This window comes from Mytilus edulis, chromosome 2, assembly GCF_963676685.1.
Source record: "Mytilus edulis chromosome 2, xbMytEdul2.2, whole genome shotgun sequence".
NCBI lineage: Eukaryota > Metazoa > Mollusca > Bivalvia > Mytilida > Mytilidae > Mytilus > Mytilus edulis.
Window position 1 is genome coordinate 83153167 of NC_092345.1, and position 22080 is coordinate 83175246.

The 22080-nt window shown below is 32.2% G+C and overlaps 1 protein-coding gene across 2 annotated transcripts in view; it reads right to left on the reverse strand.

The window, feature by feature from the left end:
* Positions 1–475: 475 nt before the first annotated feature.
* LOC139510318 (ceramide synthase 2-like) overlaps positions 476–22080 on the reverse strand; it is a 31782-nt gene continuing 10177 nt past the window's right edge. Inside the window, exons 3-10 of one of the 2 annotated variants that reach the window (XM_071296831.1) lie at positions 21454–21560; positions 14790–14847; positions 11913–11963; positions 11147–11239; positions 10290–10418; positions 5667–5773; positions 3634–3796; positions 476–1463 (exon numbers count right to left, since the gene is read on the reverse strand). In XM_071296831.1, coding sequence (XP_071152932.1) covers positions 1323–1463; positions 3634–3796; positions 5667–5773; positions 10290–10418; positions 11147–11239; positions 11913–11963; positions 14790–14847; positions 21454–21560 — 849 coding nt within the window. In that variant the 3' untranslated portion in view covers positions 476–1322. The remainder of the gene's footprint in view (positions 1464–3633; positions 3797–5666; positions 5774–10289; positions 10419–11146; positions 11240–11912; positions 11964–14789; positions 14848–21453; positions 21561–22080) is intronic. The other variant, XM_071296832.1, reaches the window with a different exon arrangement.

Below are 22080 nucleotides of genomic sequence, written 5' to 3' on the forward strand. Positions count from 1 at the left end.
CTCTTTAAATTCTTACAAAACATGATTGAGGTCATGAGGGCTCATACAAAAATTGATGTGGATTAACATCAATTAATGTGACATTGCAGCATGGTATATTTTACAGTATTACATTGTGTTGGCAAACTTAACAACAATTAGATAGTAGTATCAGAGGTAATAAGTACAAATTGGGTTAAATTCATATTCAGTAGGTATAATCAAATTCAAAGCATCATCAAATAGGAAGTGACTGTTCAAAAACCCATCTGAAAATGGCTTAATGGTATAACTAAACACTGTAAAGTGGAAAGCAATTAACTTTCATCCTGTCATACTCACAAACAAGTAATACCTAACAATCAATGGGACCAATTGACAAATCCTGAGAAAAAACATATATACATTGGAATTAGACAAACTGACAACAAAAACATACCCATAGCATTGGAAAATTTTGGTTGCCTATCTAAAACTTAACATGTAATGAACATAAAAAAATATATCTTATATTTGCAAAATATACATAATAGAAACAAACAAAGGTCTGTGTTCCATATATCCAACAGGTTGTCACCTTTAAATTTTATATATCATGTACGCAAGATCTTCATTCTAACATTCTAGAATCATTTCAGTAATTTAAATAAACTATAAATGTAAAAAAATATTCTGAGGTACAAAATTGTAAAAATATCCCACATTATATACATACAGTTTATAACATTCTAGGCAACCCATGAATAAAAAAAAAAACAAAAAATAAAAAGTTCTATGTTAGCCTGTGTTAAATATAACACAAACCCTGCTAATAGAGAATTCTTAAGTAGCTGCATAACATAACTATGTGTGCTTCCACACTACAAATAAGCCTCAACTATTTTGAGGTTTATCCTATGGTTTAAGGCAATTCTGTTCAAACTAGTCTAAGTGGAAAAACATACTTTCAATAGTTATATTTTTTTTTAAATTTCACTGTACTGAATCTTGGCTTTTGTCAAATTTTTACGGTTTTGTGCTTATAATTTTCCTTTTGCCTGAATAAATTTTACTATTATTTTAAAATTGTTAAAAATAAATTTGTTATGGACATCTAGACACCAAACTCCAAAATTTTACTTGCCATAAAAAACACCATGACTGCACCAAGTAAAGCAGTGACTTACAATTCTGAGGCACTTAAATTCATTTAATTTTGTGAGATTCTCTGGATTTCTATGCAGTGTTCTTCTTTGGACAATGGAGCTTTCAGATAACTTTGACTTAAAACCCTATATATTATATGTAAGATAATAATTTGCCATTGAAACATTCTAACATTGATCTTTTCTACAGTAATTATGTCACTGATACCCTTTGTCTCCTCTGAACTTTGGCCTTGCCCTTGGACTATTGTCCTTGACATTATTAGGAATGCCTTTGTAATCTTCACCTTCACTTAGTTCATCTTTATCGTCTTCAGAATCACTTCTCACATCTTCTATCTTAAAAAAAAGAAGCAAACATCCTCACTTATAGTAAACATATACAAATGAAGCATTTTCAAAAATATATATCAGTTCAAAATAATATCATAAGTTAAACAATGAAACTGTGTAATAAAACTATAAAAAACAAGAATGTGTCCTCAGTACACGAATGCCCCACTCGCACTATCATTTTCTATGTTCAGTGGACTGTGAAATTGGGGTAAAATCTCTAATTTTGCATTAAAATTAGAAAGATCATATCATAGGGAACATGTGTACCAAGTTTGAAGTCGATTGGACTTCAACTTCATCGAAAACTACCTCGACCAAAAACTTTAACCTGAAGCGGGACAGACGGACGAACGGACAAACGAACAGACGGACGGACGGACGCACAGACCACGAAACATAATGCCCCTCTACTATAGTAGGTGGGGCATAAAAATCTTTCAAACCTTTTTTTTTTCTTTTTACCTTGAAAACTATATCCATCCCTTTTTAAAAACCATTTTGTAACACAAAGAAAGAGGGGTGGAAGATACCAGAGGGACAGTCAAACTCATAGATAGAAAATAAACTGACAACGCAATGGCTAGAAAAGAAAAGGACAAACAAACAAATAATAGTACACAAGACACAACATAGAATACTGAAGACTAAGCTAAATGAACCCCACCAAAAACTTGGGGTGATTAGTTGTTCTGGAAGGGTAAGCAGATCCATTTTTACAAATACACATTGAACACTCAAACAAACCTCATATTTTTCTAAACTTAAATGTTCAATTTAACATTGGAAAACATTTTTCAAACTAGACAAAGTGATGCTCCTGCATTCCACTCTGGAGTAACTGTATTATAAAAAAATTGATGCAGGACTTTCTTTAAGATTTTATTGTGTCTGGAGGTCACAATTGAAGCCCCTGCATTGACAAAGTTCAACTATCTCCCAAACCAGCAAATATTAATACAAATCAAAACCCTAACCACATGCACACCTTCAATAAAATTGAGAATGAAAATGGGGAATGTGTCAAAGAGACAACAACCCAACCACAGAAAAAACAACAGCAGAAGGTCACCAACAGGTCTTCAATGTAGCGAGACAATGTACAAACAACCAGCATAGTGAAAACTTCCAACCATTCAAACTGTAGGAGGAGTTATCAGGAAATGCTCCTCTTATGCAAGTAAATACTCAAAAGTTCAACTATCAATCCTGTCCATTTAAGTCAAACAGTCTCATAAGCTTAATATGTGCTTCTCATAACAATTAAATAAAATGACTTATCATCTTAAAATAAAATGGTTCCGTAGGGATAAGAGTTATTGTTTTAAATATATCAAACTAAAGCATAATAATAAGTCCTATAACAGAGCCAAAATTATATCTAAAAACTAGATGTGTCAAAGCGACACGAATGGCCCCGTCCCAAAAAGTTGAAAAATCAGCAATTTCAATAACACATGTGGACACTAACATGATGGTTGTCTCACATATCAAAATCAGCTCAAAATCTGGAGGCTTATAGAAAAAAAATCTGTATAATTGTCATTTTCAATAATTTATCAACGTCCAAAGCCTGTAATTTCAGCAAAAATTAGTGGAGCGGAACGAAACTTAAACTTGATCTGTAACTCATCATGGTTAACTCACATACCAGAAATCAGCCATTTATCTGAAGGCGTTTAGAAAAAAAGTCCAGATAACTGCGTTTTATAACAATTTCTCTTAGTCCAAAGCCAGTAATTTCGGCAAAAATTAGTGGAGCTGAACGAAATTTACACTTGATCTGTAACTCATCATGGTTAACTCACATACTAGAAATCAGCCAAATATCTGAAGGCGTTTAGAAAGTAAGTCCGTATAACTGTGTTTTATAACAATTTCTCTTAGTCCAAGGCCCGTAATTTCGGCAAAAATTAGTGGAGCGGAACGAAACTTAAACTTGATCTGTAACTCATCATGGTTAACTCACATACCAAAATCAGCCCAATAACTGAAGACGTTTAGAAAAAAACTCTGTATAATGGTTTGTTGCGGAATGACGGAATGACGGAATTACGGAATATCGGAATTACAGATATCGGAATTTCGGACAAGGGTAAAACTATATGGCACCAACAACTTCGTTGCGTGGCCATAATAAGAAAATCAAGTTCACTACAGTTAGACACACACAAACCTTGCCACGAGTAACTTTTCTGTAAGCTATTCTAAATATCATGTAGCTCCAAATGATGTGTAGAACTTGTAGGATGTACAGTAATCCATTAAAAAACATATATGTGTTGCTTTCTGCCACCCCTTGTATTATCCTAGATTCTACCGAAGCACTATAAATAACGCTGGAAAAGAGATTGAACCATAAATAAATATATGTTATTGTAAGTTTGGCACCTTCATGCTGAAGAGTGGATGAAAGCATATATAGATCAATACAGTTTTAAAATACATAATTCAACAAAAATGGCCAAACATTTTACATTTAACAAATATGTGACAATATGAAAGAATGAATGGAAAGTTTATCCTCACTTAAATCTTAGGAAACCTACCCAGGATATGAACTTTTAAAATATAAAATTTATGGCTCAGGGTTGGGATCACTACTTTTTGCAAGATTTTGAACATTGCAGACGACATGGAATGTGGATGAGCCCTTGGGACTTACCCAAAATATCATTCAATTCATGTTGATATGAAACACAAAAAATATGTTATAGGGGGTGGCAATCCCAACCACTTACAAGATACATGTATTAAATTCAATAAAATATTCTTTTACAAAAATGGCAGTGGGTAGTGCTGACCTCTGGAGATGCACCCTATTTACCATTTTTAATTTTTCTTGACATCACAAACAAAGAAATATATGGTTTTTGGGGTGGTCCTAGCTTTCATCTATTTTCAAGATATTTAAACATCTGGGGTGTGGATGCTATCCACTTTATTTCATTAATTTTGTCTTATCATGTAGAACACTCATGATTCATTAGATTTTCCATATACATTTAAGGTTTTGGGAAATTAGAAGAATAATTTTCTTTGTCAAAAGTGAAGATCATAGGTGTCCTTTGACCTTTAAGATGATCAATGGGTGCCATGAGTAATACTAGAGACCCCATGTCACCATCAGTATTTGTTCTCAAGTTATAACCATTAAAACATTAACCCGTAGGAAAACAAGAATGTGTCCATAGAACACAGATGCCCCACTCACACTATCATTTTCTATGTTCAGTGGAGTAAATTGGGGTAAAAACTCTAACTTGGCATTAAAATTAGAAAGATCATATTATAGGGAACATGTGTATTAAGTTTCAAGTTGTTTGGACTTCAACATATCCAAAACTACCTTGACCAAAAACTTTAACCTGAAGTGGGTCAGACAGATGGAGGAACGGACAAACTGATGAACAAACAAGGTTGTACAAGGAACAAAACAAAAACTAAATTCTGATTGCACATCTTAGTTTAACACATTGAGATTCTGAGAACTTCTGTGAACAAGTGTGTAAAACTATGAAAAGGGAATGTTAATAATACGAACTGATCAAAAACAATAAGTCTGTAAACAAATATAGTACTTTATAGCTTGCTGTCCAGTGTGAGCAAAGGTTCTGAGTTGAAAACCATACATGTACTTTGACCTATAATAGTTTACTTTTACAAATTTTGACTTTGATGGAGAGTTGTCTCATTGGCACTCATACATGTACCATGCATACCGCAAAAGTTGGAAATTTATTTTTTTGCACACTTGCATAGGATTTTTCAATAAAATGCTGAAATTATGCTGTAAAGTATTATAATTAATGCACTGTGAAAAACAATTATTTTATCAGATTTAAGTCAGATATTCTAATGAATATCCTTTTCAAATTGGATACAAATTTTATGAAGTCTGATGCAGACATTTCCTAGTCAAAGCGTTTTAACTGATGTACTACACAGGGGTCAAGAGCAGCATTATGGAGTAAAGGGGTGGCATAAAAAATCATCATTATGGAGTACAGGGGGTGGCTTAAAAAGGCGTCATTATGGAGTAAAGGGGGTGGCGTCAAAAGGCACCATTATGAAGAAAAGGGTTAAGTATGCCTTGCAAACTCTAGCAAAATATTCATAGTTAACTCTCTGTAACCTGAAGTAACACAGATCTAGATAATAATACTGTCATTCATGAGGTACAGTATCTATTGCCTAACTTTTACTTACAAGAAAGGAAAGATGATGAGTCTTGAAGCAATCCACACCAGCAAAAACATTACAAACAGAATTGTAGCTATTGTGTCTCTTTTCATATACGTTCCTATTTTACCTCCCTGAAGAAAAAGAAAGGAAGCTTTATCAGTGAAATGAAAAAATGAATACATGTTAACAATTTCAATTTGTCAAATAAACAAGAGGCTGAGTTAGGCCTGTATCACTCTTTTAATGCATATACTTGGTATTTGTGTCATTTTGCCTCCATAAAACAGAAAAATCCTACTGCTTATAGTATTTGAAAAACAGACCAAAACACAAAAAACTTGACATTGACCAATGAACCAAGAAAATGAAGATAAGGTCAGATGTAACCAGACATTGAAACCTTACAATCATTCTATACACTTTATACTTTTGACCTATTGCTTACTGTACTTGAAAACCAGACCAAACACAAAAACTTATAATTAACCATAAAAATGAAGTCAAGTGTATGGATCTCTATCAAATTCTTCCACAAGGTTACATACCACAATAAGAAGGTTGGGATAGATTTTTGGAGTTATTGCCCTAACTTATTATGAACTAGGGACCAAAAAGAGACAAAAAACAATTATTTTTCTTCTTTCAGGACAGCAACTTTTGTATACTCGCCTAAAAGTCGATCCGACTATAAGTCGGATGCCCTTTTCAGCTCCAAATTCTGAGGATTTAGTCTTGACCCTCGTATAAGTCGGACAAAATTTTGACATTTTTTTTGCAGCTGACAGTTACTGAACGCCGGTTACAAGGTATGGAACCTTGTGGTACAATTTCATAGAGGTTCCATACCTTGTAAAGGAGGATGGGATTGAAGTTGGGAGTTATGGTCCAAACTGTTTAGGAATAAGGGGCAAACAAACTAGGATCATCATGTTTCCAAACAATAACTTGAGTACAAGCTAAGTCTATGGGTCACTATGAAATTGTATGACAAGGTTCCATACAGTAAAAGGAAGGTTGGGATTGATTAAGTGGTCAGATCAAAAGAAGGTATAATATAGTCAACACCACATGATGGCAAAGAATACTAGGACACTAAAAAAGTACCATGTACCATAACTCCAGTAATAAAATGCTTCCCTGAGCGCAGCCTAATATGACCGCAGAGGTCAAACCCTGAACAGTTCAGGCAAATTTGGACACAATATTCAAGCTTGATACTGTCTGAATTTGGATTGTGATCAATTTTTTTACATAATAAGGTTTCTGACACAAAATAAATGTGGTCAAAGATCTTTCAAACCAATTGCGCAATACTGTGCAATTGAAGATTTCATCTTGAAAATATCAATTGTGAAAAAAATCCCCCTACCACACTGCACACCCCCTTGGAGCAATAACTCCAAACTCAATCCAAGCTTTTCCATTGTAATATGGAACCTTGTAGTACAATTTCAGTGAGATCCATACACTTAAATACAAGTTATTGTCTGGAAACTAGAAAAATGCTGGTTTTTGGCCCTTTTTTGTCCCTATATTCCTACATGTTAGAGGCAATTAACCGCAAACTCAGTCCCAACCTTCCCTTTTGTTATATAGAACATTGTGGTACAATGTCAGAGAGATCCATACAATTACACACAAGTTATTGTGTGGAAACTAGAAAAATGTTCCTTTTTTGGCCCTTTTTTTTACCCTTAATTCTTACTGTTGGCCCCATAACCCCTAAAATAAATCCCAATCTTCTACTTGTGGTATCAAACATTCAACATTGAGGTACAATTTCAGAGCAATCCAAATAATTATACATAAGTTAATATCCTGAAACTAGAAAAATGCTGGTTTTGGGCCCCTAATTCCTAAACGGTTGGGACCATCATATCATCCCCAAAATCAATCCCAAGTTTCCTTTTGAGGCATTGAACCTTCTTTAAAAGTTTCATAGAAATCCATTCACTTAAACTATAGTTATTGTCCAAAAACCAATGTGTCTTAGGAAACGATGATTATGACATGATACCATTATACGATCCCAAAAATTTGTTTGCAGTCATATAAAAAGGGTCACATTAACATGATGGTACACTATGGTCAACTCAACATGATGGCAAAAAAATATTACCCATAGTATATTGCTAATTGGCTTTCTGTCTAACAGTATCAGAGTAGAAGTATTCACAAAGTGATATTCTAACAATACTTGAAACAAAAATCCAAGTCAACACAACTGCCTTCAAAATGCTTGTATTATATGCTGCATATGAAGGGAAACTATAGAACCAAATATGGATGCATTCTTTCAAATCGTCTCAGAGGAGTTGTGATTCCAAGGTGTAATTGTCACAATACCCCCAACAAATGGTTAGAGTCACATAATGCCTGAAAATGGATAAATCTTTCTTAAAGTTTATTTATTAAAAGAAATTGATGAAAGTAAAAAAGTTTAATTATTTTTGCTAATGTACAGGAAGATTGATTCCCTTTAACATACAAAAATCTTGGGTAATTTTATTAATATAAAACAAGGAGCCTGTCAAACACTTTAACAGGCATTCAGGAAGTTTGGATTTCAATAATTTCAGTGAACAAATGTTTAAAGTAAGGTGTCTCAACTGACCCAGTATTAGTCACTCATATACTAGACATATATATATGGCCCTTTATAGCTTGCTGTTCAGTGTGAGCCAGGGCTCAATGTGAAAGGCCTTACCTTGATCTATAATGTTTTTTTCTTTTACAAATTGTGAATTGGATGGAGAGTTGTCTCATTGGTACTTATACCACATACTCTTATATCAATATAATATAGGTTGGCAACAAACATGTATACTAGAGACAGTAACTAGACATACATATGTTAAGTAACAAAACATTTATACAAGACATGTGCAGTTTAGCATTAAAACTTTAAAAAACATGTTAATAATGATTATATAAAGCTCAAAAAGTGATGCATATGTGCAGGTTTTTGTTCAGTGCTCTTATACAATACACAAGGTGACTCAATTGTATTCTATTAAAAAGACGGTATGATAACAGCTGTCTGTTGGTCCCTAAAATTGCAAATTTAGTACATTAATGCCAGACTTCCAAAATTATGTTAATTCAAATTGATAAATGAACAGAGAATATATACTTAAGTGCAAAAACCTTGGTTTTGATGTTACCATGGCGTCATAATTATGTTGAAATTAACATACTATGAATATGAAAATAGATATGAGCAACATCCTTCTCCAAAATGAAATTTTACAGACATTTTCAGTTTGGTAAATCAAAATTTAATATAGTATCTGCTAATATTGGGGAAAAAATATTTCTTATTTAAAGGCTTTGACATTATGTTAATCTTGTGCTTGTTTACTATCCCACATGTATGTGTGCATCTTAAGTGTAGTTATACATCCACCATCCTAAAAGTATTACTTCAGTCTTATCATTGATATCCTTTATTGTGGTTCAGTGTTAGGGTTGTGCAGCAGCTTGTATGTACCAATTAAAGGTGATTTATAAGTGAATTCAGTAAGGTAAACACTCAAAAATATTAAACACCAAACCTTCTCCTTCAAAACTTACATTTTCAATTTTTAAAGCATTTCCTGAAATCAAATAACCATCTCTCATTTGTGACAGTTGTCCAACAATGACAATTATAAATGCATGCAATAACTTATTAATTTACACTAAAGGTCGCACTTCTGTTAATATAAACAATGCAATTTCCCATAGGAATTTCCTTTACAGCTAAAACAGTGCCACTTTTACTATGAAGTTTTGTAAAAAATTATATCCTAGAATGGAAAGTCGAAATGCACTAATATTTTATACAAAGGTCAAAACGTAGGGCTGTGCGTCATATTTTCAACATTTTTATGCCCCAAACTTCTTAGTGTTTTAAACTGATACTAAAATTCTGTACTACCCATCCCTTCACTTTGGGTCTTCCTCAAAATTCAATTATCCCAGTTGACATTTGTTTTTATACTGGTAACATTCTCAAATTATGCCTCTGAGATGAAACAAAGAGATCATATCTGGGAACCAGTACATAAACAAAACAAAATATCTATGAATATCATATATCTTCCCAAATGAGGAGTGGTTTGTGAAACAGCTGTATCTACAAAGTGAAATGACATATAAAGAAAATCAAGAAAAATAACTATATGTTAATTTTGAAATAACTTTCCCATATGAGCCAGGATGAAACATAAAGTCTGTTTCAACATAACTACTTTAAGGTGGTACCAAACACCTTCACTAAAATTAATCTAATTTTCATAAAATTTGACAAAATGTTTACTTTAACCATTTGACAGAAATATAAAAATTTCAGAACAATTGAACCACACACTTTATCGGAAAATTTTTGTTGGACAAATAGTAGTTTGACTAACACCAATTTTGAACATTGAGAAGCTTGATATTTCCTGAACAACAAAATGTAATTCAAACGTTCAGCTGATTTTTACAAAGCTACCTCCCTGTAATGTTATGTACCACCTTAACAATCAAAAGGAAACCAAACAGCCATGCTAAAAATTTGCCTTTAAATGCCAAAAATTATCCACATTCAAATTGTACCCTTATTGCAAATATGATTAAATGAGAAAACTGATTATAAAATTGTGACTTGTAGTTTATACTTACTGCTAAGAAATAATCTACAGCGTCATGTACACACAGTACTAGAGTCCCAATCCTAACAAAATTAGTTACCCAGGAGAAAAAGATAAGGAATATAGTAACTACATGGTGAGTGACCATTTCTGTGAAATCCTGTAAGAGAAAGCAGATTGTAAGTAAACTTTATCTTAAAAGTTTGAGTAAATTAGACAAAATACAATTACTTTTCAATTTCTTATTGAATGTTGTTTGAATAACTACTATCATCTTCTGTAAGCAAATGAAATTTATGAGATTATACATGTAAAAGTGTTAAACAACTCAATTTTTGGTATACTTTTTGCAAAGTAATATTCATCTGCAGGTCAAAATCTTAGTTAATCAGTTTTCCTTGTATTCTACGTCAATATTAATAGTGTGTTCAATTACAGGACATGGCAGGGTATTATACATCCCTACAACAAAAAAGACATAAAGGACAAAATTAAGAGTACTTGCAGTTATTGACACAGTTAAAAGCCAATAACAACTAAGAAAACATATAAATTATGTATCTAATTCTAAAGTATCAATCAGAACATAAACTTCATATCCACATCCAATGGATTTAGTGTAAAGTAAAAACATGACTTAGTGCATTGCCAAAATACAGGTATGTCTGTCATATCAATTTTATGGTTTGAATTGTTTTACTTTTTGTATGTCTTGGCCTTTAATAACCAACAAGAGGGGTTTATCTTTGTCACTTAAACTTTGGTGGATACCCGGTAGTTGTTTCATTGAAAATCATACCACATCTCCTTACTTTTATATAAAACTTTGTAACCATGATATGGATGATAATCTCTATGTCTTCTTTCTCCTTATAGGTATTACTTTACCTTTCTCTTATGGTCTGTAGATAATGTAAACAATAAACTCCAGTAAAATCCCAGTTCTATTGCATAGTACCAGTACACATCATTTGTAACATGCTGTAATAAATCAAGAAATTCTAAACAATAACCTCATAATTAAAAATAAAGATAAGTTATTTTGATAGTAGCATGCAAATGTTGAATTTAAAATGGCTAACTTTAACATTTTAACTATGTAAAGCATTCAAAGTCATTGGATCATTGCTAATGGTGCATTGTCAATTGACCCATTGGGTATATGGATATTAGAAATCCCAATGCTAATCTGCTTATACAACTGCTTATCAAATATCTTTTGACTTCTCAAAAGTGTCTCCCTATAAACTGACGTTAACACAAACTTTAATTATTGCATTTTACAACTAATTAGACATGTAGGCCTAACCATGGTGTTTGGCGGGTGGAGTCATTGAACACATTTTTAAAACTAGGTACCCCCCATGATGAATCTGTTCAAGTTTGTTAAAATTTGGCCCATTACTCTAAGAGATGGAGATTTTTGTAAAATATAATGACCATGATGAACAATCCATGTCAAGTGATACAAAAAGCTCACTTGAGCCTTCGAATCATGTGAGCTAAAAGTGTATCTGCTATTGACCATCTTTACATATATGTTCTATTCATAATAACCAAATACCAAATGGTAAAAATGTTTGATATCATTTTATGTAATTTGTCTGTACTTGATATATGATTACAAATTCCACTGAATGAAAATAAACCATACCTGTTTTGGCCATCCTACCCAGCAATTTTCAGTTTTGATAAACCAGGATTTCTGTAAAAGATAAACAATACTCAGTCCTTGCTTGTGACACATTAGAAAAATCTTCTCTTAGACATAATTTTCAGTTTCCTACGGAAAATGGTTCTTTTCATGATTTTTACATTGAAACAATTTGTCAAATATTTTCTTTGTACATATGTGTGATGGTGAAAATTCAATAGTAATTTACTATTAGTAATTGTCTTTTTATGCCATATTTGACACAGAGATATGTTAGGTCTACTTGTAGTTTTGTAAAATAAAAAAATGCAAATGTTGAAATTAAAATAGCATCACTTGAACATGAAAATTATGCAAAACATTCATATTCAATGAACCTTGACTGAAGATATAGGGCATTATAATTTCCCTGGAGCATAACTCTTTTAAAAATAAATTATCAACACTAATTTTCGAACTTGTCCAAGTCATTGCTAATAAAATCTATGATATAAATATTCTAATCTGGCAAGAATTGTACACTTGATGGACAGACAGATGGACGCCCAGTGTTTCTTTGTTCACTGCAACAGGTTGCATGGGGGACAAAAATTAACATTTAAGACTTGTCTCTCATTATAAAAACAAAAATATTTATTGAGACTTTAGAAATAATTTAGAAAGTTTTGTTGCAACTTCCTTATCAAATATAAAGTCATTCTGTTCAGTAGTATTAGTGAAATGTGTTTGGAAAATTATATATAGATTCCACAACAGCAACAAGTGTATTACGATATTTCTCCATTCGAGACAGTTAAAATCTAATATTTAAAGTGCGAGGCTTGCCAAGCTTTTTAAATAATTAAAATGTAACTGTTGAGAGTGGAGAAATATCGTAATACACAAGTTACAGTGGTGGAATCTGTTTCTCTAATGATTTTTATCCTTCCTTTTCAAAGATTTAAGGAAAGTTGTGTACTTTTGATGTGACATCATCAGGCATGGTCGCCTTTTTTCATGACGTCACATTAAGAAAATTCAGAAGAAAACAAGAAAATTTAACTTCACCATTAAATTTCAACCAATCCTTTGCAGAGAACAGATTTTTCACTAGTGAGGAGAAATATTTTTTTCACACCGGTCAGGAAATGTGAAAATAGCACAAAAATTAGAGAAAAGTTTATCCACTATATTGAAAAATTCAAGGATTCAGCGGGTGTAGGTGTCAACTGATCCAAAAAGTTAGAACTCATCAATGTTAATAAAACTGGCACTCAGATTATAACACACAGAGGTTAGTAATTTTAAATACTAAGATATATAAGCGGATAAAGATAGGATTAAATTTTGTAGATTTAGATAATCATAGAAAATACCAATTGAAGCTGATAGATGGTAGGTTTAGATAGACAAAGAAGATAGAGTATTTCAGGTCAATGTCTAGAATAAGATGACAAATCTAATTTCTTTTGAGTTAAAGATCTCTACACTACTCACAAAAGCAGTATATAAATGAACTACTATGTCTTTCTGTTATCTGTTTTTCTATAATGATCATGAACATACATGTTTATACAATTCTTATCCTATCATTTGCACAATTTATAATGTATACTATGTTTTATACCTTTATTGTTTATACCAGTTATATACAGTGGTTAAAAACAATAAAATTAGGTTGCTTTGTCTTGTCTACTTTTAATTTTTTTTCTAATGACTGCAAATGAAGTCCTGCTTTAAACTATAAGTTTCAAAGAGTTTTGCATCTAAAATCTTTTAAAAAAATCAGTAAGTACTAAAATAGAAACATTTTCTGTGAAATGATACATATTAAATGGAATAAGATTGCTAGACCATAGCACAATCACCCTGCCCATACATAAATAAGGAATTAGATTCATGAATCATTGTGTGTTTTAATGTGTCATTGTGGTAAAATAAGATAGTCAAATATTTATAATATGGACAACTACACACGATGACAAATATTCCTACCAAGTATGAAAGCTTGCTGTCAAACAGTGTGAGTATTGATGAGTTATGACGGACAGTCACACAGACAAAAGGATGGAAAGAGACCATTACAATATATCTTCAACTGGACAAAAACAATAATCAAAATTTTATCCAACAAATTTTTCCCTTCAGTCTTTACTTTTTACATCGTTATGCTATATATGAGCAATGATGAGCATATCAAAATTTCTATCACTCTAGTTCATCCTTCATTGACAGATGATGTATAAGTGTTGTTTTTTTCACTGAATACAATCATATTGATCAAATATGATTGTATGTGAGCCTGTGTCGCTCACCTTGGTCTATGTGTATATTCTTCAACATTGTAGACTTGGTTAAAATGGCTCTGTAATTTCAGAGGAGAAAACTTTTGTAAAATTTAATGGACAACTGTGACAGAGGATGGAGAAGGACCCCAAGTGATAAGAAAAGTTCACTTTGCCCATTGGGCCAATAGAGCTCAAAATTATTATCTTTTTTTATGGAAAATCAAGGCAAAAAGAAATACCCTTTAAAGTTAACAATCAAAGTTCTACAAATCTGAAATCTATTATTTTCCTCAATATTATTTAACTCATAACTCGAAACATAAGTTGTGACCAACTTTTGTTACAATTTTCAATTGGCCAAGATCTAGAGAATGAATACATGTAGTAGCAAAGTCACATGATTGACACTCCCCTGTGTATCTTGAACAGCTCACAATCGTTTCACCATCTTTAAAATCAGTATAACAGTATTCTTGCATTTAAATGATTAATATTATTCATATTTCTCATCTCCAATAGAAATATTTTCTGAAAATTAAATAACGTTTTTTTTTCTTTTATGTATTTCAAAACTAGTGACATGTTTTTTTTCTAATTGGTGAATACTTACATCCCAAAGGGTAAACAGTCCATACCAAAACAGAACTATGTAAAACAGAAAGTGCCAGCTATAACAGAAGAACAAACATGTCATTAACCTTTAATATTGAAATAATAAATAAAATTATATTTTAGGTAAGTTAATGAAATTATGGTGAACCATTTTATTACATCAATTACAAACGAAAGTGAACCAACGCCTGGTGAGTCTGTAGTACGGTAGAGTCCATAAAGTGGATACCCGAGGGTATGCAGGGTCGTTATGATAAAAACATAAAATGTAGAGAGTCTTATAACAACAACACTTTAGGGACTGCTGCAGAAAATTTATTGATCGACATGTTTCGGTGCCTAGGGCACCGTCATCAGGATAAAATCAATACATAAAATCATGTTGAAGTAAAAAATCGGGTTGTTAAAATTTAAACGTCACAATGTTACAATGGTAAGTAACGTTATTAATAGCAACGTACTGAAAGTGAAAGTGAAAGTTCATTGGAAGTATGTAAATAAACTATAAAAAGAAATTAAAAAATAAAATGTTTTTGTTGTGAAAATGTTTGTTAAAATTATTCTGCCAACATGTGTTTGTCCTCTTGCATCGTGGAAAGAATAATACAATAAGTTGTCAGGCTGTGTATATACTGTATAGGTTGTGTGGTCTGAATGTTCTGTTAACTTTCTTCCCCAAAATAGACGACATTTTATCAGCAATTCCGTACCATTTCGACTGGCTTCCCTTGGCCAGAGGTACTGCTTCCAATCGCGTCAGGAATGCTGTAAAATGTTTTGGTCGCCGAAAGTAAAGGACAAAGTATAAATATCACTAGTCTATGTTGAATTTTAACTATGTGTTCGTTCATCAAACTATCGGGTATGGCCAGTAATCTGTAAAAGTTGTTGTATCTCGAGGGTTGTATGTTTGATTAACATAGTTAACAAAGTTATATTTTATTGAGGCACCCACAGGAACCTTCGGAGAATGCTGCCATCAACCACAAGAAAAGAAATCGATAATTACGGACCATCTTAACCCAAAACGAGCCTTAAGGAGGAAAAGAACAGTGATAGGAAATTATTTCTCTCTAACAGAATTCATTTGAAATTAAATGCACCCGATTTCGTATTCTTCAAATTCAATCTGATGCTCCCGAAAATATGTTAATCAAACATACAACCCTCGAGATACAACAACTTTTACAGATTACTGGCCATACCCGATAGTTTGATGAACGAACACATAGTTAAAATTCAACATAGACTAGTGATATTTATACTTTGTCCTTTACTTTCGGCGACCAAAACATTTTACAGCATTCCTGACGCGATTGGAAGCAGTACCTCTGGCCAAGGGAAGCCAGTCGAAATGGTACGGAATTGCTGATAAAATGTCGTCTATTTTGGGGAAGAAAGTTAACAGAACATTCAGACCACACAACCTATACAATATATACACAGCCTGACAACTTATTGTATTATTCTTTCCACGATGCAAGAGGACAAACACATGTTGGCAGAATAATTTTAACAAACATTTTCACAACAAAAACATTTTATTTTTTAATTTCTTTTTATAGTTTATTTACATACTTCCAATGAACTTTCACTTTCACTTTCAGTACGTTGCTATTAATAACGTTACTTACCATTGTAACATTGTGACGTTTAAATTTTAACAACCCGATTTTTTACTTCAACATGATTTTATGTATTGATTTTATCCTGATGACGGTGCCCTAGGCACCGAAACATGTCGATCAATAAATTTTCTGCAGCAGTCCCTAAAGTGTTGTTGTTATAAGACTCTCTACATTTTATTACATGTACAATGTAAATATAATGTAAGCTTAACACTGCTTAGTCTATTTTTGGGGCATCAAAATTCAGTGATCAGTTTCACACAAAAAACTTACAACTGAAGTTGATTGTAAGTTTAAGTCATGAACAATTCAATTAACTTATGATCAACTTTTTTTATGAAACTGATCTCTGTATCCCAACCCTCTTAACTTGCATTTTTTTTCACCTTCATTAAACAAGACATTGTCTGGTATACAAGTGTATTTGTAAGTAGCATGGACTACAATAGGACTGTAGGAGGTAACCATACTCCATGTTCTATTGGTTTATTCATAAGAAAAGAAAGAAATCAAATGGCAATACCAAAATCATAACTTTAAATATTACATATGATAAAGCATTCTTCTTTTTTCATTGTTTGTTATGATAACCGGATTCAAAGGGTATTCCATGCATCTACGACCTTGTTTCTATTTTTTAAGTATGCAGACGCTAAGTTTCTATTCATAGATATATATCACTGGGCAATATCAAAAACTTGCAAATTACAATGTAAAGTACACTACACATACAGAACATTGAAGTCCATTTGATAAATTGATAAATATGTTAGGAATAAAAATCCCCCACCCTACATACACTCAAACAGAAGACCCTTCTCAAGCAGCAGAAAGATATGTTTAATAGATCAATACAAAAGAAATTTCCTTTCCTGGGTAAGCAGTTTATTCAGTTTAAAAGTCATATGATTCTTCAAATTAAAAAAAAAAGAAGTTAAATATGTTGTTTTCTATATACTTGAATGGCTAAGTTACTACAAAACTAGTGTACATGACTTTCTTGTAAAAGATAATACTTTATATATCTATCAAAATTTCATATAAAATTGAGATAGGAAATGGGGAATGTGTCAAAGTGACAACAACCCGACCATAGAGCAGACAACAGCCGAAGGCCACCAATGGGTCTTCAATGTAGCGAGAATTCCCATACCCATAGGTGTCCTTCAGCTGGCCCCTAAAAAATATGTATACTACTGTAGTACAGTGATAATGGACGTCATACTAAACTCCGAATTATACACAAGAAACTAAAATTAAAATTAATACAAGACTAACAAAGGCCAGAGGCTCCTGACTTGGGACAGGCGCAAAATTGTGGCGGGGTTAAACATGTTTATGAGATCTCAACCCTCCCCCTATACCTCTAGCCAATGTAGAAAAAGTAAATGCATAACAATACTCACATTAAAATTCAGTTCAAGTGAAGTCCAATATTACTATTGAATTATTGTCATCTCAAATTCAAAAAAAAAAAATTCATAGGACTTAAATAAGAGCAGAAAAAGGAAAAATATGTATATTACACAAACATCATGATAAATAAAAGATAGAAATTGGCAAGAAGGCATAGGAATGCAAAATAAATCTAGTATTGATGCATAAACTTGCTAAGAATATATGACATATAAATGACACAAAAACTTCATGAGATATACTGTACATGTAAATTCGTTATTTCAACTGGGATACCAACTTTCATTAATTGCATGAGTATGGGTTGTTGTACTTTAAATGTTCAAGGAAGGATAAATTTTATGTATGGGGCTTATTTGTAGACTTTAGCTAAACTACAAATTAAAATATCAAATATAACAATTTTTCTTAAAAATCTAGAAAAAGTCGTACCCACAAAAATAAATGAATCCTCGCATATTTAGCATTGCCTCCTTTATTACCCAAAGCTTGATCGCTCAAAATTAAAAAAAAAAACAGAAATGAGACATTTTTTCATCAAAGAACCACTTAAACTGATATTTATTTATACTTCTTGGAATTTTACCGTCAGAACGAGATAATTCTCGTTTTTTGTACATTTAAATCAGATGTGAAAATTTAAAATAAGATTATCATTCAATTTCAAATAAATGTAAATTTTAATTGCAACAGCAGCTTTTTCATATAGGCATTATAGTATTATAAGGACATAAAAAAAAAACTACATCAAATTCACAATTTGCAAGAAAATCTTCAGACAAAATTGATTTGGAAATTTTCAATTAACAGTAAAATTTTGATTTTTCAAGACAACTCATCTAATTAATGACAAAATGTAAACAACTCCTTTTAAATTTCTCTGTAAAGAGTCTTAACTAAGAGATTGGTGAAAGTATCTTAGTTTGTAATAAGGACTGCAAAAATAAGGCACAATCTAAAAAGGTTAAAGCTAGGATTGTGGAACAGGAACCTACATGCTCCAATTTGACAAACAGAAATGTCTCACTATAAAATAGCCACTTTGTTTTCACTCTCTGTCAGACAGAAATGTTCCAAATTTCCATCTAAAATGCCCTGGATCAAATACAGAAGTCTTTTTTTATGTCTGAACAAACAGCTATATTAATGTCTACATGGGAAACACTTAAAACACTTAAATCCAGAAAATATGACATGTTACTGATAAAAATTAGATTCAAAATTTTAAGGAAAGTTAAAAACATTCTAGGTATTATCACAAGAGTGCACACGCTGAAATGTCTCGCCTTCTATACTAATCATTGATATTATGTTGATAGTCCTAAGTATAAAGCTAAGCTTTAATACAACTGTCACATAAACTTAACATTAACCAAGATAACTAAACAAAGACCAATGAACCTTGAAAATGAGGTCAAGGTCAGATGAACCATGCCAGGCAGACATGTACAGCTAAAAATGCTTCTATACAACATATATAGTTGACCTATTACTTATAGTTTAAGAAAAATAGACTAAAACACAAAAACTTAACACTGCAATGAACCGTGAAAATGAGGTCACGGTCAAATAAAACCTGCGCGACTGACATAAAGATCATAAAATATTTCCATACACCAAATATAGATGGCCTATGGCATATAGTATTAGATAAAAAGACCAAAACTCAAAAACTTAACTTTGACCACTGAACCATGAAAATGAGGTCAAGGTCACATGACATCTGCCCGCTAGATAGGTACACCTTACAATCATTCCATACAACAAATATAGTAGACCTATTGCATATAGTATGAGAAAAACAGACCAAACACAAAAATTTAACTATAACCACTGAACCATGAAAATGAGGTCAAGGTCAGATGACACCTGCCAGTTGGACATGTACACCTTACAGTCCTTCCATACACTGAATATACTAGCCCTATTGCTTGTAGTATCTGAGATATGGACTTGACCACCAAAACTTAACCTTGTTCACTGATCCATGAAATGAGGTCGAGGTCAAGTGAAAACTGTCTGACAGACATGAGGACCTTTCAAGGTACGCACATATCAAATATAGTTATCCTATTACTTATAATAAGAGAGAATTTAACATTACAAAAAATCTGAATTTTTTTTTCAAGTGGTCACTGAACCATGAAAATGAGGTCAAGGACATTGGACATGTGACTGACGGAAACTTCGTAACATGAGGCATCTATATACAAAGTATGAAGCATCCAGGTCTTCCACCTTCTAAAATATAAACCTTTTAAGAAGTTAGCTAACACCGCCGCCGCCGCCGCCGCCGCCGGATCACTATCCCTATGTCGAGCTTTCTGCAACAAAAGTTGCAGGCTCGACAAAAAACTGGAGGACTTGTCTAAAATGATGTGCTAACACATCTTTGTAAAGAAATTGCAGTTCAGTTAAGCATAGTCTCAATATATGTATAGCAAGATTTCACATACGATCATCATAAATAGTCTTGGGTCTAAAATAAAAGTATTAATACAGACCTTTAAGATTTGAACAGTACATGTAACTGTAATTAGGGTAAATGATACAGATTATGTTTCTTTAATACATAACAAAAGATTTGAAAATAACATGTATATTTATTACACTAATCGCTTCTTTTTCTGTTCTTCTCATTGAACTGAAGGAAGAACATGGAGTTGTGATAAAAGAATAGGACAAAGAAGTATGTAATTTTTGTTATATATATATATATATGTATACTGTAAAAGCAGAAATTTTTGTGGAGGATTTAATTTCATTTATTTCGTGGAAAGAATATATCCATTAAATTAAAACCACCTCGAAAATTAAACCTACATATAATATATCACTTCCATTATCTGTATTAAAACCACCAAATTAAATACCTATGAAAAATTTTATATAGAGACAAAACCATGAAATTTTAACCCCACAAAAATTAATGTTTCTACAGTATCCTACAATAAGAGACAAACTTAGAAAAATACAAACTGATAATGGCAACAAAGAAATCAATTATAACTTTTCTGCACATTTCTTAATTGGCTGATCTTATATTTTTTAGGTGTCAACACTTGTTTAATCTGGTTGAAATCTATATATTGCTACAGACAAGACGGTGATATACAAATTCCTCTAATTCTTACACGATTTTTTTTCCCCTGACATGTTGATTATTTTTATTTAATCAATGTGTGGTTAGTTTGATCTCTCTTGCTTTCCTCTAAATTTCCTATCGTGAAGGCATGACAAAAGATGACCATGACTGATGATGTGACAATGACGATTGTCACATAGAATGAACATAGAACATAGAATGAACACATCTTTTGCAGATCATTTGAAAAAAAGACCTTAGCTGCATATTGATTTTAAAATCATTAGCTATAGAGAAACAGATTCCACCACCACATCTTGTGCTCTGCGAGCCTAGCATTTTAAATTTGAAAATTTAACTGTCGAGAGTGGATAAATGTTGTATCACACTCCATGCAGTGGCAGAATCTATATGTATATATTCATGTTGGATTACAACATACAGCTAAATCAGTAATATTTACACACATTTTTTTAATTTGTGTGTGCATCAATTTAACAGATCAATTATCATGATTATATAAACAGTATTACCATGTCTCCTCAAATTTCTTCATAACACTGGGTGCATCAAGTTTAGCCCTTGTTCTCATCCATCTCATGATCTGTCTCTCTGACATACTTGTCCTTTTTGAGAGTTCCTACATCATAAAAAGATACAGAAAATTAGTTTTTATATTTATATAAATGTGAAGTAAAAATAAATTGTTGAATTTATATAATTTATATAATTGTGGTGGTACATGTGGTGTGCAAATTTTACAAAAAAAATCACCCATCTTTTATCTAGATAGTTATGCTGTACATAAATATATTGGTAAGTACATGAGGGATTTTGACTTATGAAACAATATAGGTATCCAAACAGATGAACACACAGGCATTCAGACACACAGATAAATAGACAAAAGACAGACACACAGACAAAAATACAAAGACAGACACACAGACAAGGACAGACTTATTAATATATGGCTCAACAGGCCCTAACTAAGTAAGGTGACAATTGATGAACATATTGAGGTGTAAGAAAGCAAAAATTCACCAGTTTGATCTTACTCCTCCCTCAGAGCATTTCTTTTCTTTTCATCAACTTGTTGTGTCTGTCTGAAGAAGTACTGCATGCCTTGTTCATCAATCAAATTATACATTTGTAAATAC